We start from the raw sequence: 17,662 nt of genomic DNA on the forward strand, positions 1-17,662 counted from the left end.
TTCTAATGGAAATCCCAGTACAGGGAATGAGGCACAAGTGGGACCCACTTAAATGCTGGATGACAGAAGTATTCCCAAGTCTGGCAGATTTGGTATTGCAATCTTCAGGTTAGGTGTATTCCACAGCAGTCTCTGTGTTGGTTTAGTAGTTACTGCCTGGGTGTAGGAATCATTTAATCATGCTACTGCCATGCAAACCCACATCTTTGGTGTTACTTCATCTGAGCTTAAACTGTGTTTTTCTTGTTTACTTCTGTTAACTGTTTTTTTAATGTGATCTGATGCAAAGTTGTTTTCAAAACATATAAAGTGAAGGAACAGCACTGTATCTCCTCCATTTGCTGTTTGGCAAGGAGCAGGTACTGCAGCAGGAAAAGATACCCCATCCCAGCAGGTTTCTAGACTGATGCTGTTCAAGTCTGTGTGTTAAACCTTAAGGGTATTAATGACTGTGTGCAGACTGAAAATTCAGATGTGTTCCCTCTCCTTTGTTGCAGGAGAAAGCATTTTCTGCTGCAGGTCTGAGAAAGGGCAGGCTGGCATGGAGAAAGAGGTAAGTGAAGAAAAACCATGCTCTAAAAGAAAAATTAAAGCGGTTATTCCTAGCATTGCTATTTCATAATATTATTTGTAGTATGATGGGAGAGAAGTCAGCAGACGCGTAGGCTCCTTTATATCATTGACAAGTCAAGGGGATGATTAACGAGAGTACCAGACAATGTAATGGTAGGAGAAGGCCCACAGAAGTTAAACAAAAGTGCCTTCAGAATTTAGAGAATTCCCATGATCCATAGTAGAACCTCATTGTGCTTGTCTACTGTTTCTATTTTTGATTAGATTTATAAACACAGCACCACATATTTTCATGTGGCTCATAGCCCCAGGGCAGAGTGAGATTGACTGCACTGAAACTGTGAGGCTTGTGAATTTCGGGCAAGGGATGGAGTGAAATAAGTAGTGTAATTGTTTTTGTGGACTGACCGTGGGACCTCCTCTGTTCTGAATTACACATGGTTCAACCCTTTGACCTAACCAACCTCAGCAATGCCTGCTAGATCTCCTAAAGCAGTGCTGAAAGGTCCTATCAGTGACATGTTGGAACATTATCTGTCATGTGAGATGTGTGCCAACAACCATATTAAACTACATTAATTACTAGTGAGGCCATGTTTGTGACAATCTCAACTTCATTTAACCCATCATCATGTTAGTTATTGTTTAAACAGGAAGCACAAATGGGGACAATTTATGAAATCTAGATGCAGCACCAATGTTTTCTTTAATAAATTGTATGTTTTACTTTGTTTTAGTTCCATTTTTTTTTTTTTTTTTTTTTAACCCCCAGCATTTTTGTTCTTGTCATCAACTCTGTAGCTTGAGGGGTTTTTCTGGGGGCTTTTCTATTTTAAGAGCAAACAAGAAAAAGGCTACTTCTTAGTAACTAAACTAATATGCTAGTTAAATGATTTTTCCTTTCAATGCAATTGCAAATGATATCACAGTTGACTGAAGGTGCCATGCTTGTTTTCTAGCAAGAAGGAGACATGTTAAGGTAGTTTATGTAAGGCTGAAAGATCACATGTGGGTTATTTGCTTGATGTACTCCTTCACTGCTTTACACTCTAGCGCATCTCTGCACAGCCATGCTCACATACCTCTGGATCAGGAGTGAAGCATGCATTTCTTTTGAATGCTTGGAGAACAGTTTTCTTATAGGCCAGAACATGCAAGTATCAAAGCGTCCCAGGAGTCCTCAAGAGACAACCCAGTAGGTAGAAATTTGGAAGGATTCTCTGCACACGGTCATTTTCTGAAACAATTCTAAATTTTATAGTGGAAGAGGCAAAAGCTCTCCAGCATGGTCAGTGTATGGGTTCAATTGCACTTAGCTGTGCCCAGTATTATATTAAATTAGGCATGGGGGTTTACATCTTCCACCTACACACTGAGCTCTTTTTTGACAAGGATTTTGCTTTAGCCTCATTTTCTAGATATAACAGGCTTAAATGAAGAGGGCATTTATTTATTTATTTATTGCTGCAGGGTCAGCAAAAAATATGTTTGACCCTACTAAATGTCGTTCTCATTATCAGTGAAGAGTTTGCTCAATGCAAAATCTAACATGGACTGCTTAAAGCAGACAGGTGCAAATTACAAGCTGTTTCTCTTTAGCTGCCATCCCTTAAATAGAAAAATTAATAGGCTAGGAGAAGGGAAAAGGTTCCAGCTCCAGCTGCATAAAGGAAAGCCTTAACAGGGACTTAGCAGCTGGTTGCAAGAATTAAATGCTGTAAATACCAACTAGCGCATTTGTGTGTGTATGTTCACAGAGGAATATGTTTTTAGTAAGGCTCCATTCCTTTCTATGCTACAGGATCATTCTTTGAAAACTGTGCTTTGCTTTATGTTGAAAGACTAATGCTCTTGCTGAAGTGAATGAGAGCAGAAGCCAACATACCTGCTCCTGTTTACCATCATTACACTCCTCAGAGCATTTCAGACATTATTAGGTTCTTGGAGCTGTACCAGATTGACAATAATTCCAGCTACTTCTCTTTTGGCTGTATTCAAACAAGGCCCCAAAGGAAGAAAAAAAAGACCAAAGGAAAAAAAAAAAAACAACCCAACAAAACAACCTACCACCAAAACAACCAACCCACAAACAAAACCATGGATGAATCTGCTGAGCTAGTTTTCTGATGTTAGAAACAGTTGTTCATATTAGGAACACCTAATTTAATTTCATGAAAGAGACATAACATGCCAGTATGTGTATGAATCTAAGGTATGCATTTCCTAAAAGGAACTAAAACTCTGTCATTCCAAAGTTGCTCTTCTTTTTGACTTCCAGCTTGCGTGGGGACTGCTGTCTGGAAGCAGTAACTTTAACTTTAACTCTAAGGCTGCTGATGAGGTCTGTCTGTGTGATCTTCGTAAGCAGATAAGGGTAGGGAGACAGCTCAGAGCAGAGCTTGTTTACAGCAGGACAGAAGAAAACAGCTAGACATAAATGAGGGTTGACGGTTTCATGAAGCACAATTGGTTGATCACAGATTCAATATGACTGCCCTGAACTGAGCGATGATCCGTACAGTATGCAAAATTCACTTTCTTGCTGGTCTGTGCCCACCAGCCTTCCAGCAGCTTTCCCAGAGCCCCTCAGCCACGGCTTTGAGTGGAACCAGAGCTGAATGCAGCATTGTTGTACCCAATTCCTTTTGACAACAATCACATTCTTTTAAAAACTTCATAGGTTTTAGTTGTCACTGGTTATAAATGAGGGTTTTTTCCCTTGCTGCTTCTGCTGCTGCTGCAGCACTCACTGCTCTCCTGCAGACCCAAATGCATTGTGTTCTGGTACTCCTGGTTTTCCTTTGTTTCAATTAGTATCGCAAAGCAGGTAGTACATTTTCACTATGATGGCATGCAAAAAGGCATTTAAAGCTTTAGGTCACTTTTTGAATGACATGGTGATCAGTTTGTTCTGTGCTCAAACACTTCTAACTCCCCTTGTCTTTGCTGTAGTGGAGCACACTCAAGGTAAAAAGACATTAAAAAATAAAGAAGTATAAAGGCAAGACTTTTTGGTTTTCAACAGCTGTGGTGGAGCTTTGAGACAGGATCAGCAGCAACATCGCCCTTTAAGCTTGACTTTGCAAGCAAAGGACATCCCCCTTGTACGTGCTGGTTGTGGATGGACAGATCTGACGTGTATTGTTTGCGGTTGCAAGTTGGACCACCTCCACTGCAGGTGTAAACCAGCACAGCCTTTGTATCACTTGAGGTTCTGGCCTCAAGTTGTAGAATCCTGCTTTTCTTTTTCTTTTTTTTTTTTTTTTTTTGTTAAATAAGAATGCTTTTTTGATGTTAATTTTTTGGATAATTTTTAAATAGTTGTAATGATGGTTTTCTGTACAAATGTGCATTCATGTACATTTACCCAGGCATGCTCACAAAACTGGACTTTGCCTATAAATATGGCAAGTGGTCACTGAATGAGTTTTGTTTAATTTGCTGTTGGAAACTTAACTTTTGCAGCTAAATATGAACTGATTAAAGCACAATTGCTTTAGACATAAATTTGCATAAATACATAAATTAACTAGTAGTGACTAATGATAAAATGAATATAAAACACCACTGGATAATTTCCTGCCTGTTCTCTGACGAGAAGGCAAAATATCATAGGGGTAGGGGGAATGAGAAGGAAAACCTAAAATGAAGATGGGGTGGAAAGATTGCAATTTATACTACTTCAAAGTACTTGTGTAAAAGAGAGAAGGATGAGGAAACTGGATGGAGAGAGGTAGTAAAAGAAAATATCTTCTAACTTCCTCTGAAGCACAAAGTGACAAGAACATGTTGGTTACACAAAGGGCACCACCAAAATAATGTTACTCAGTTATACCGAGAAGTAACCCTGAAAGAATTCCTCTCTGCTGTTAAAAAACAGGTATTGCTTTCATTCTAAAAATATGAACTCATGAAAAGCATCTTTTGAAAACCTGATCACAGTAAGGGACAAGAGCATCATTTCTTTGTAAGTAGGAGTCACAAGCCTGTTACATCAGCTATGTAAAAATCCTAATCTGTGTTTGAGTGAATGAAGTGCCGAAGGATGTAGCCTACTGTGTCCTTGTGTAAAACAAAATTTGTTGATAACTATACAGAATGCTTAAACCTTAGTAAACAAACAAGACATGCAAAACCCCACTCCAAAAAGTCAAAACCCACTATACATCTTTATTAGATATAGGGGGAAAAGGAATACTTTTCTCTTCTTGCTGTGAAAGGAGCTTATGTGTTTTACAGACTATAAAATTGAAAGTCAACTATATATATACATATAATACATACATAATATAACATGCAATTGGTTTTACTAGGGGAATCTGACATGCAGAAGGAATATGTAAAATGTAATGCAGATCATCTGAATTCTGTTAAAGTTATGGATATATGCTGATTTGCACCAGTTAAAAATATGGCCCAGAATTTTTGTAGATGATGTTTTCTTTGGCTGTTAGCATAGAATTCAAGGTTTTGTGTGGTGATTACATGCAGCATAATAAGAAGAATTATCACACAGCAGTATTATGAATACTGCTGGAATCTTTAAAACTTAATTAAAATTTTATGGCATGCAGGAGTGCAGCAAAGCTTTAATATTGGAAAAGAGATGCAATTCTAAAGATACTAGCTGAGCAAATATCTATTTTTGAAAGATTTTTCAGCTGGGGAAAAAATTGGAAGCAGTAGGGTAAATATCTGAACCTATTGAATGCCTGTCAAAATTACCATTAACTTCAGTTGTGCTGCATGTGACTTGTAGGAATTATTTCTGTTATAGTATTTATTTTTTGTAGCTTTGAGAAAGTGTCTGGTCATTTTCACACATATTTGCCTTTTGGTAGGGTAATAGTCTTAATTTAGAGGAATTCTACTGTTATCGGAATAACATATATGTGTGTGTGCATATATACATGTGGATATTAATACCTATATTAATCTGTCAGTGGTATGGTTCAGTTATTTTTGACAGATTTATTGATTTTGTTTGGTGGAAGCACTTTTTTTTTTACTTTTTTTTTTTTTTTAACTGGAAATTGACACCCACGATCAAATGGGAAAGATGGATGCTCTAAAAATTGCAACTTTTCAATGATTCTTGTAATTAAACCTTTTGTATTGACAGTTTCCAGGAGCTATGTTGGCAGGAGTGGTCTTTATCAGTGGACAATTAAGCAACTGGCTTGAAAAAAATAATGCTGTTTTCAGAAACTGCTATGTGATGTTTGAAAATACATGTGTCTGAGCTGTTTTCTTACTTCGGTTTTGGTTAATATTCCCAGACATGCTTTGTTTTAGGTAATCTTTGCCTGCTTTGACTGTTAGCATCTGCTACATAGGGGTCTGTAGCAATGTTCAAGCCCATCTGTGATTCTTCCTAGCACTGCTTGAGGTATCATACAAAGATGGTGTTTAACACTTGGGCCTTCTTAATGATAGTAACGTGACCGCATATTTTTTGAGCCTTGCATACCCACAGGACTTAATGTGGAACTTGTCAGGGTTTAAGTCCTCCAAGATCTCTTGCTATTTGTTTTCTCTGTAAGTTGCTGGCATCTCTCTAATATTAGGTGAACTTTTCACTGTTGTAATGAGTCCTGTTTCCCCTCTACCCTGGACCTCTGTTTTGTGACATCTTATTCTGAATTGTTTTGGGGTTATTTTTATTTCATTGCATCTCATGAAAGGGTAGAGCTCACTCATTTTTAGCTGCTCTGTGATGAACAACTACACTGGTTATGTAAGTGGACCTAGAATATAAGACAACAGGGGATGTCAGGGAAGTCTGTCTATAAATACGCTGCATAACCAAACTTTTCTAAATGAAATGCTGCAGTTCTGCAAGTGAAATAAAGCAGTTGCTGCTGAATACATACTGAAAGACTAGTCATATAATGTTCTTCATTTGTTGAGGTTTCTTTGCATTAATTAAAATTGGGAAAAAACAAAGTATTTTAATGTGACCTTCATTTGGCATTTGTTTTAACTTTTCTTCTATTTTATTTAATTCTTCCACTTCTGTTGTTCAATTAGTGTTTGACCCCTTTAGCAGAGATTTAAATTAAATGACATTTCAATGCCATCCCATATTTAAAATACTGTGTTAGTTGTGGATCATAAAGGATGATCTTCGTTCTTTAGCTAATTTATTCATTTAACAATTTCCCTCCAGAAGTTCCAGCAGAAGGCTCTGAAGCAAACTAAGCAGAAGAAATCCAAGTCGGCTGAATTTCTGATGGGTGAGCCTTGCTTGATGAGTTATTGCTCATAATTTGTGTAAGGATTAATTAACTAATTACAGACAAATGGCTGTGGGCGAAATTTTGCTCTTGCTTGTCAGGGTGCAATTTGTAATTATTTTAATCATTTATTCTTTCCTTTTTTTTCTTTTTTTTTTTTTTTTTTTTTAAGAGTTAATTTTAACCTAATTCTGTTTTGGCGACATTTGAGGACGATACACTTGAGTCTTTCAGCAAAGGAATTACTAGAAGGAATTTTCTGCTTGTCATTGAAATACACTTTGCTATAATGTGCTCTTCTGACCTCCTTGTTTTCTTATAGTAAAAGAAGAGAGAGCAGCAATAGAAGGCATTGAAAATCCAGCTTTTAACATCAGCAGCACAGATCTTTCAGCATGTCAGCCTTCAAAAGAGAAAGTTACTACACATGACAAGGCAGATAGCACCCTTGCAGCTCACCAACAAAAACTCAGGCTGCAAGCCCATGCTGAACCAAGAGGTGAGACATCAAACCTGATTAGCCTCAAATGCAGAGGCAGTCATTGTGTTCTCCATCCAACCTGCATGCTTCACGGCCTGTGCTGGGCGTTCCCAACCTGATGTGTCCAGACAGGAGCCCCTGCAAACCCTCCATGGGAAACCCAAAATACTGCTGAAAACATTGGCTGTCTAAATATTTAGAGACTCAGGCTCTGTCTCCATGCTTGGGTGACACCCTGTAATGTGGTGCAGGTTGCACAGGGCTCCCTGCCAGTTGGGGGGAGCATAAGAAGCACTTACCCATAATTCAAGTTGGGTTGGGTTGCTTTTTGGAGGCACCACAGCCGGCCTGAGCACACAGATGCTGCTCCCTCGCATTGAATAGTTTTAAACAGCTTACAGATCTATGATTGATTGTTGTCCTTAGGTCTCCCATATGCCCTCAGTCAATCAGCATCTTGCCACTGCTCTGGCTTCATTATTTTTTTCAGCCAGTGTTGCTCAGATGCTTGGAGCAGAGTTCTGTTTGCTCTGCTTGTCCAGGGGAGTGATCCTTGCTTTTAAGCTCAGTTTTGATGCGGCACCAAAAAGAGTCACTGCCTCAGGAAACAATTTCTGTTTATTATTTAGGTTTACTCAAACAAACTATAAGGATCTTCACTGATGTCAGTTTTCCTTTCCAGAGGAAAAGAAATATTTTTATATCTTTTAACCTATTATTTAATTATTCCATTTTGAATTACTGTTACTGCTGAATGTTACTGTGAATGGTTATTTTTGCTTAGTAATTCAGAGAGGAAAAAAATTTAAAGAAATCTTGTGAGCTATAGGAATAAAATCTTAGGCCAAGATTTAACCTAAAAGCAAAAATGCCTGAAGTCAGACTTAAAATCTCCCCTAAGTACCCATAAAAAAACCCCAAACCCCACCTTACTGGACTGTGTAGTCTCATGAACTTCGATTGTGTGCACCACGACTACCCAAATGTGCATCCAAGGCCTGAGATCTCCTAAGGTACCAAAGTAACTAGTATGGCTTTGAAAATGAATGGTTACCCAACACTTCCCATTAAACTCACAAGCAGCAATGCTGCTCACTGAGTAACCTTGCTTGCCAGCCCAACTATTAAAATGGGCAAGTGCCGGCTGGTGAGCAGAACTTCAAGCATTCGCTTTTAAAACTATGAACCTTGTTGTGTTAAGATTTTATCCTTGAGGGACTAGAGAGCCCATGGCTCCTAATGGCCCTTGCAAAATTAGGTTTGGTTTTCCATTTGGCCTTCATGTGACTCTGTGCAGCGCCGCATGGAGCAGGAATTCTTCGTCTTTCTTTTGCAGCCTGTCAGAACAGTGATTAAGCAGACAAAGGGATTGATTGTTTTTTAATGAAATAGTCTATCTGGCAAAAAATGAAGTCGGGCTCGCTGGAGACTATCCATGCTTTCAGTCGCCTCTTCAGAAATTCATGAATAGTTCCCGCAAGAAAACAACACATTTTTTCTTAAAGCCTGAAATGTGTTTTTAAACATTTTGATTTTTCATCCTAAGTAGCATTTTGCTCAAAAAACCTTAACTGAATATAATCTTTGTGAAATGAGTAGAAACTGGTACATTTTGCCTGGAATGCAGTGCCTTGATACACTGCTAAGTGTTTCTGTAATAGGAAAGGGAAGCTTGCCAAGAGTTGGAAAATTTTGTTTCCCAACACCATGTCTCCCTCCTTGACCTTCTGTTCATCCAGTTCACCAAAAGATCAGTTATTTGCATAGCTCTGCCTCTTAAGTCATGCAGCTATTAAAAAATAAATAAAGAGATGATCATTAATTTATGCCATCATAAAAAAAGTCTAGATTGGAAGAGACCTCTAGAGATTAGCTGCTTCAACCTTGCATTAAATTATTCTTAGTCTAACTTATGTCAGGACTTGTTTGGTAGTCACAGGGGCCAGTTCAAATTTATCAAGGGCTGCTAACAGAGCAACAGCTTCAAGCCTGCCCTGAAATCTGGGGAGAAAAAAAATGAACTAAACCTTCTGGTACCTTGTGAGCTAATTTTTCCCTATTCCCAAGTGTAACAATACTTCATTAAAGAGGGAAAAGGAAAAGCCAACTGCATAGGTAAATGCAATATTACATGAATGTAGAAATATATAAATGGTTGTATTTTGCAGTCCTCAGTGAAACTAGGTCTACAGGCAATCTGGTGTTGTCTTGGACTGCCAGTGCTCAAGGGTTCAGTTCATTGAACCTTCCTTCCTTTCCTTTGCTTCATGTTCATAGCTATGTTGTACAGTTGCTGTCATTTCAGTACATAGCAAAACCACACACGATGCTGAAAACCTTCACCATTCTTCACCACAGGGGAAACTCTCCTGCCTTTCAGCTCTGAAGAGCCACTGTGCAGTTCACAAGAAAGGTTTTAGTACAGACATCTCCTTCTTTTGTTTTCCCCTAAGAGTCAAGACTTGCATACCACACTGAAAGCTGTTTCTCTAGGAAGGGGTGCCCACATACCACAGGCGTGGCTTGTTGCCCCAAACTTTGCTATGCCAGTCAAATGACAGTCCTTTTACCACTTCATGCCAGGCTTCCTTACCTTAAGGGAAATGACTGACAAGCACAACAGCACAGCCTGTGTAAAATAAACATATTTTAGGGCCCTCCATGACTCCCTTCCTCTTTTTCCCCTTTTCTTCAACAGATACTAATAAAATATTCTTCCTTTTGGTATTTCCTCCTCTCCACAACCATTGGGTGCTTTTCCAGCTCTCAGCCTCCAGGCCTAGGTTCAGTTGCTTACTCAGTGGGGAATGGCATTTGTCAATTCTAATGCTCAGTGTTAAACTGTACAATCAGAACCAGTTATAACCTTAAGCATAATTATTTAATCGCAGCGTTTAGCAGATTACAGGTTGAAGCCGCTATATAAACATCAGGCTGGATTTTCAGGCTATGCACTTGAAGGCAGGACATGTAGATGGCATTGCCTTTCCACTATCTCTCCACCCATCGCCCGTGTCATTAATGGCAGTGAATAAATAGCTACAGGGGTTGCTATCATTTCCTCCACCTTGCAACAGTGTCACAGCCTGTTCCTCCATCAGCAATTGCTGGAGGGAAGTGTTCTCTAGAAAAATCTCCACCTACTTTTGAGATGTCTTCTCACACACCTTCGTACTAAGGATGCCAGGAATGAGTATGAATAGTCAGCTGCGTATTCCAGACACCTTTAAAACCTGTTCCTGGAATTTGGCTCTACAGAACACGCATCACTTGGAGATTAAATAGCCAGTGCAGAGGTGCATGATACTACGTCCCCCCACAAACAGTTTAATTCACAGGTATGCTTGACTGTATTGACTTTTTCATTCCCATTCCTCCATTAAAAGGCAATGTCCTGAAGAGCAGTTTGTGAACTGACTCTTATTTTCAAGAAACTGATTAAATCTTTCCAGTATTTTTGTTCTGGTTTTGGAGGCTTTTTAACTTTTCAAACCAGATTGGTGCAGACTATTCTTGTGACTCAGAGTGCAAGCCTTCTGCATCCTTTGCTTGTGAGGAAACTGAGGCAGAACGTGAGGCCTTATCTGCAGTCACCCTTCAGTTCCGTGATGGAAATACAAACAAAACTTCTGATCTCTAGTCCACTGCTCTGTTAGGCCGTTCTGTGTCTCACACTATGTTATTCCCCATGATGAACAAAATTCCAAATTTTATCATCAACATCAGTTGCTCAAGAACAGGTCATTGAGTAACTTTTTCTGCTGTATGCTTTCCGTCACTGCTGTTATACTGTGACGACCCAGTACTGCTGTTAAATGTTATAGTGACCCAGGGGAACTGGCTGACTATTTACTCAGATTAATCTCCTGATTTTCAGCCACCTAATTGGTTGCAGTGGCTTTTACTCTATTTTCTCTTCTTGATTCTATGCTGACTCTTTGTTGATTGCTCCTATCACCTTCATTTGTTTCACGTAAATTAAGGTCGTCTAGCAGCAGCTTTGTCTTTGCCAAACTGTACAATTTACTTGTCTCTGAAAGTACTTGGAGTTTCCTTGTGACTAAATCTGATCAACTTTTCTGCCCTTCTTCCCCTCTGTAAACATTGAATTTGCCAGAAATTTTTACGTTGGCTGTCCCAATGGGAGGTCCAATAGACCAGTTTCCCTGAGAAAAATATATTAGGTTAGAACACCCAAACCTGGAGTAACAGGAAGCTGTCTCCACCTGTTTCTCAACTGCCAGATGTCTGCTCTCAAGTAAGCCAGTATCAGTTTTTCCTCTTTTCTGCAGAAGAGTTTAAACGCATCACACTTTTTAGAGAGTGCCCTTGTGCTCAGGCTGGCTTTGTGAAGCCTAGCTAAGGGCTTCCAGCAAACTGTCAGGAAGGAAGGATCAGACCTTCAGGAATATGCCATCTTTGCTGATGGTAGGATATGAAGGCAGTTGCTAAACCTCAGATGGATTATGTATGTCACAAGCAACCCCTTAATTTAGGGCTACTGTACTTAGAATTTTATCATATACCTGTAAAAAAATGTTAATCTATTTTAGCATCCAATAAACTTTGTCCTCAGCTGCTGTGATCAGAAAATATGCAAGTGGCTTATATCAATTTGTATTATTTAGTGTTCATTACAGCTACAGAACTATATGGTTTTGGTCCAGTCCTGAGAAAAGCCCTGTGGAATGGCACTGTTCACATTTCTACAAGATAGGCAAAAATTTCCAGCCCAGCCATACAAAGGGAATATATGCCAGAACAAATTAGACTGATCTTTTTTTGGTGCTGACCACACATGCAAGCTACAGAATCCAGGCATGGGGCTTTTTGAGCATTCTCCCACTATGTGGTCTGCCTTGCACCTGGTGGTTGCATAGACACCTTTGGAAACTCTGATGATCTGTGGCTTTTGCATGGAAGATGAAAGACTGATTGCGTTCTCCTATAGCCTGTGCACTTGTGAAAAAGCTAGAGGCAGTTTGACCCTGAACATTTATGATTCAAGCTAAAATTGTCTCCAGATGACAAGTGCTCATTCTTTTCCCTATCATCCCCCAATACACAAATCTTTTTTTCAAAACTAGATTATCTCCTAAAATCAAAAGCTCTAATTAATTGTACCATTTAATCTGCAACAGGCACTGTTAACATCTCATATCATGCTCCAATAAATTTGCCCATAGAGATTAACAACCTTTGGGGGGAGAGGGGGGAAGTAAGCTCTTTCGACTGAAGACCAGAAACTTCTTCTAATTAGCCCAGGTAAAGCATGGCATTAACATGGCTCTACTGCTCCTGGGAGCCAGTTAGTGTCTCTATGTGGTGCTCTGCTGCATCTTCTCCTAGCTGCAGAGCTAGGTTGGAAGTATCTAACATGGTGCTGTGTGCATCCTATGGGGAAAATCCCACTGTAAAATAGAGCAGTTCTGCTCCTTATCAAAAGCCAAAGTAGTGAGAAGCATTTGCTAAGGAATGGCTAGTGCAAAAGGTAGTTTGACTGTGGCCTGGAAATATCAGCCCTTCCTTGCTCTAGAGTGTAATGAAGTGAGGACTTAGACCTGGAAATACGTGGATGAAAAAAACATATTTGTGAAGGAACTGTATGGAATATCAGCTTGATAAAAAAATATCAGCAAGTGCATCAAATTCAGTCAGTTTATAGAGAATAGAATCATAGAACAGTTTGCGTTGGAAGGGACCTTCCAAGGTCATCAACTTCAACCCCTCTTGCAATGAGCAGGGACATCTTAAACTAGATGAGGTTGCCCAGAACCACATCCAGCCTGTCCTTGAATGTCTCCAGGGATGGCGCATCCAGCACCCCTCTGGCAACAAAGTGGAGGCTGAAGCTTTTTGAACATATTTATTTCTTTTTTTAAATTTTAGTTTAATTTCAAATAAATGATAAGTACTCACTGGAGAGACAGTGAGCGCAGATGAAAAAACAGGTATCTGCTGCAAACTTGCTTTTGTGCTGCATGTGAAGGAAATGGGAGCTTGTAACACTGGCTATTTGGGTTGAACAAAATTTGCATAAGGCATGGGACCAGAAATACAAATCAAAACCATGCCCTTTTTTTCTTAAACAGTGGCAAAGTTTATATCTAATAATTCAAGTTCTGTGTATGTGGTTCCATGCTTTCTGATTCCAACAGGGACTTGAAATGGAAATGCCAAGCCCGGTATGCAGGGCATGATGGATCACCATGTATGCATAGGAATAAAAGGGTTGTCATTGGAAGTAATTTTGCGTTGAATTACACAATGTGTAATCCAATTGAAATCAGCAGAACGGCACAAGGTGTAATGTAGTGTGCAAAATGTGATCCATTGCATGCAATTTCAACAGGGATACTGTACCACTCATCTAAGTAATGTGCTAAAATTGAATTTGTGAAAGGTAGGGGGAGAAGAGTTGTGAAGAATAGATGCATTTTATAATCGGGGAAATACTCTTTCAGAAGGTGACTGAATATATGTTTTTAAGGCTAATTTATTACACTTCGAGATTGTTTGCTTCATGATAGTGCTGTTGGGCCCTTGAAATTCTGCAAGTTCCCTCTGTGGAATACTGTGGGACCAGCCAAGCCTGCCAGCCTGGGAGCACTCAGTATCCATTTCCCCCATTGACATGTGTTACATTATCTAATAGCGTTCCTAAATGAACTCCATCATCAGCAGCAAATCTTTTTCTCACGCCTTCGACCAACAGTGTTTCCCCCAGGAAAAGCAGCAGGTCTCACACTGGTGTCCCTTGGCACAGTGCCCTCTGATGCCTGCAGGGAAAAAAAAAAAAAAAAAAAAAAAAAAAAAGTAAGGAAAAAAGCCCTAATTTCCATGCTGTACCTTTGCTTAAACGGCAGCAAATGTAGTAAGTCATGCAGGGGCAGCATTCGCGGGTGGTGGTGATGGTGGGGAAGTGGGTGCTGTAAGTGACACAGTTTTTGAAGTGTCACGGAAGGGTGCAGCATGGTCTGCGCTGCTAAGGCTCATGAACGGCCCCTTGCCAGGGTCCTGTCAACGCTGACAAGTGAGTTTATTCAAGGCTTGCAATATAAACATAAGACACAGTCATGTGGTTTACTCATTACCTACGGTCTCCATTGAGGTTAAGGAAAATGACATATGATGCCCTTAAAACTTTTCTAAAATTGAGACACTGCCTGGTGATGGTAGTTTTTAACAAGCTGTTGTTTTCAAGGTATAATTTACTGTCCAGTCAGTTGCCTAATGTTTTCCAGTTTGAGGATGCCATTAATGTGTAATTTTTCATTGAATTCTGCTTGGTACTCACGAAAATTTGAAGCTCTGTGTAAAACATCTACCCCCTCCCCAGCACGTATTTGGTTATTATCTGGAATAACACTGTACTTCCCAGCAATCTTAATTCAGATCTACAGCTAATATAATATAGATAATATCTATACTTATAATCTAGATAATAATGTAAGATGTAAATATAACTCAGTAATGATGTCTCTTAAGGTATTCAGTTTCTATGTGTAACCTAGATCAGCCTATACAAACTTAATTAAAGGCGTTTCTAATAGCCAAAAGCTGAGGTAAATGTAACAGATATCATGGTTCAGCAATGGTAATTAAAAATGCAAATGAAAAATATAACTTCTGGTTAACTCTTCATAATTCTTTATTTCTTTTTATTGAAAAAATAAGAATGGACAATTAACATTTTCTTGGATGCTTTGCATATTATATATCAATTCACTATGTTTTTCAAAACTGAAGTGTTTTTTTAACATTTTCAGTCAATTAGATATAATGGAGTAAACCCCAAAACTTTGATCTTCTGAAAGTTGCAAACTTTCTTAAATTATTTTCCAGTTTTAAATTGTTGTTTAATCAACTAAAAGCATATAAATTCTCTGGAAATACAGCCAGTTTTTCACTGTGCAGGAACTCTCCTCACTGTTTATGCAGTTTGCGTTGATGTTTTTTTTTTTCTCTTCTGTATTCTGTGATATTTTTGTTGGTTTCAACAGGGCAGGCTTCTTTCTCCATTCTTATGCTTTCTTTTGTAGTTCTTTATAGATTTTTTTTTTTTTCCCAAAATGCTGATCAGAAGCAAATGCCTGTAGCATTTGCAACTTACAGATGTCAAATTTTGTCAATGTAGGTACTAAATAATGAAAATAAATGACCAGGAGTCCTAGTCACAGACCCACCATGTTTTGAGGAAAGGTGAGTAAGTGAAGCAGCTGGAAATGCAGGATGTGGACCCTTCTCTCCCCTTCTTCTTCATTCCAAGCCTTAGTCCTTGCTGGCCAAGTTGAGGTGGGCACCTCTCCTAGAAGGGATTCAGGTCTGACTCCAGAATGTTGCTTTGCCTCATGTGGTCACATACACTTATAAAGAAACCAGGAAATATGTTAGCACAGAACCTTATGTTTGGGCTGTCCAAAGGGCCTTATCTGCAAAGTAAAATGAAAATTATCTCTAGCAAATTAGTTCAATTCTGTTGAATGGATACAGTGAGTATTTACCATCATGTTCACTAACAGGAATTGCTGCTGAAATCAGTCCTTTAAGATAGTTGTGTGCAAAGGAGGACAACTCTTTTTCTATTTCTGGCTGAATCAGTATGTATCAAAATGCTGCCTCCGACCAGAATTTCATCTTTTCAAAATGTCTCCGTCTTGCCTTAAGCAAAAGGTTTTTATGAGTTGCCTTATTAATGCCCAGTAATGTTCTAGTAAGTCATTGGTAGACATGTGTTGACCACACTGCTGCCTGATAAAGGAGAGCTGTTATTTAATAAGGCAAGTTTCTCAGACCACAATCTGCATTCTGTTTTCTAATGAAAGCTGGCTCATGCATTTTTGCTTATATCCCTAACATATCAGCATCACTCTGAAAACAAGCACCAGTAAATGCCTATTCAAGCTTCCAGTAATCAGTCACCTGGTTGTTAATAATTTCTTCATTTTTTCGTTGGTCAGGAGGCACTTAAGCTGAGCTTTGTCTATTATTTCATTAAACTAAAAACCTAGATCAGTAGTACAATGTGAATTGAATAATTGCTTGTTATCCAAATTCTGTGCTGTACTCTTCATGTGATATTGACATGGGCTACCTGATCACTTTGTGGAGTAGTAGACGTAGAAATGCACCTTAGTCATGTAATTTCTGTGGTACTCTCAGGACATAGACTATATAATTGACTACAGACAGCTTAAAAGCCATCTTAGAGTTTCATCCAGTCCTAGTAATATGTGTGTAGTCCCATGGGCTGCATCTAAGGATCATGCTAATTTTATTAGCAACTCCTCTTGCTTTAATTAAACTGTATAAATTCCCACCTGGTCACTGTTGTGCCAACACCTTTCCTTCAATTTTTATTTTAATGTATAGATAATCTGTGGTTTTGGAGTTCGATTCTGATTTCCTGAATTATCCATTGTGTTTTCCACATGAAATAACACAATTTTTAGGGGTGAATAGGGTTTCAACTTGAGTTAATGGATTTGAGTGAACCTCTGGATCAAAGAAAGTCCTGCGTTTCTGAAGTTAGCCAGTTCTTAGTAGGAACAGGTATTCAAAGCAACTTGCTGTCCGAAAGCACCAAGCTGAACCCATGCTGTTCAAAACACCTGCAAGCAAGCTCTGCATTAACATTTGCTGTGCATATACCACAAAGCAGAGGGATGTGAATTCCTTAGTGGACTGTTAATTTACATGTTATACACTTTCAAATATTTCCAAAAGCAAATGTGAAATGATTAGTAATCTGTTCATGTGCTCACAAAATGTTATTAGAAAAATGCCTTGGGCAGTATGTTATGTTGACTAAAATTGATAATTTTGTATTTTAAAACTAAAGCAACTCCTCCCTCCCCAAACAAATCTTAGGACCTGCCCAGAGCCCAGGCTTCCTGGTCACAGCAGTTCTCAAGGTGTATGTTGAACTGAGAGGGGAAAAGGCCAACACTACCTCCCCCACCAAGAGCCATGATCTAAGGTTTGCAGCGATTTTGAATCTTCATAAAGCCTCACTAAAAGTCTTCTGTGGAGTCCTGCAGTTTAAACTGACTTATCTATAAAATCACCATAAGGAGGTGATTCTGGCATTTACCGTTCATTCTACCTATGTAGGTTTTAAAGTATGTATGTTGCTCTGGAGAAATCAAGCCTGGTTCTTCTTTTTACTTCCGCATAATTTTCTGTCTTTCGCTGTGTGCAGTTCTGACAGACCCAAAGTCCTGGACAAAATATCTCATAGTCCTCAAAGACAGGTTGAGGTTGTTCTTTCTTTAATTTCCCCCCCCCTTTTTTTTTTTTTTTAAGTTAAAGTCCAAAGAGCAAGCTGTTTAATGGCATTTGTCAATGTATCTCTTTCTTGAATAATGGTTTC

The 17,662-nt window shown here is 39.0% G+C and overlaps 1 protein-coding gene across 1 annotated transcript in view; it reads left to right on the top strand.

The window, feature by feature from the left end:
• The first annotated feature begins 541 nt into the window (after nucleotides 1–541).
• Nucleotides 542–17,662, top strand: part of LOC136009041 (orofacial cleft 1 candidate gene 1 protein homolog) — a 29,229-nt gene continuing 12,108 nt past the window's right edge. The window contains exons 1-3 of the mRNA XM_065669127.1: nucleotides 542–553; nucleotides 6,743–6,809; nucleotides 7,132–7,308. Coding sequence (XP_065525199.1) covers nucleotides 542–553; nucleotides 6,743–6,809; nucleotides 7,132–7,308 — 256 coding nt within the window. The remainder of the gene's footprint in view (nucleotides 554–6,742; nucleotides 6,810–7,131; nucleotides 7,309–17,662) is intronic.

This window comes from Lathamus discolor, chromosome 2, assembly GCF_037157495.1.
Source record: "Lathamus discolor isolate bLatDis1 chromosome 2, bLatDis1.hap1, whole genome shotgun sequence".
NCBI classification, from domain to species: domain Eukaryota; kingdom Metazoa; phylum Chordata; class Aves; order Psittaciformes; family Psittacidae; genus Lathamus; species Lathamus discolor.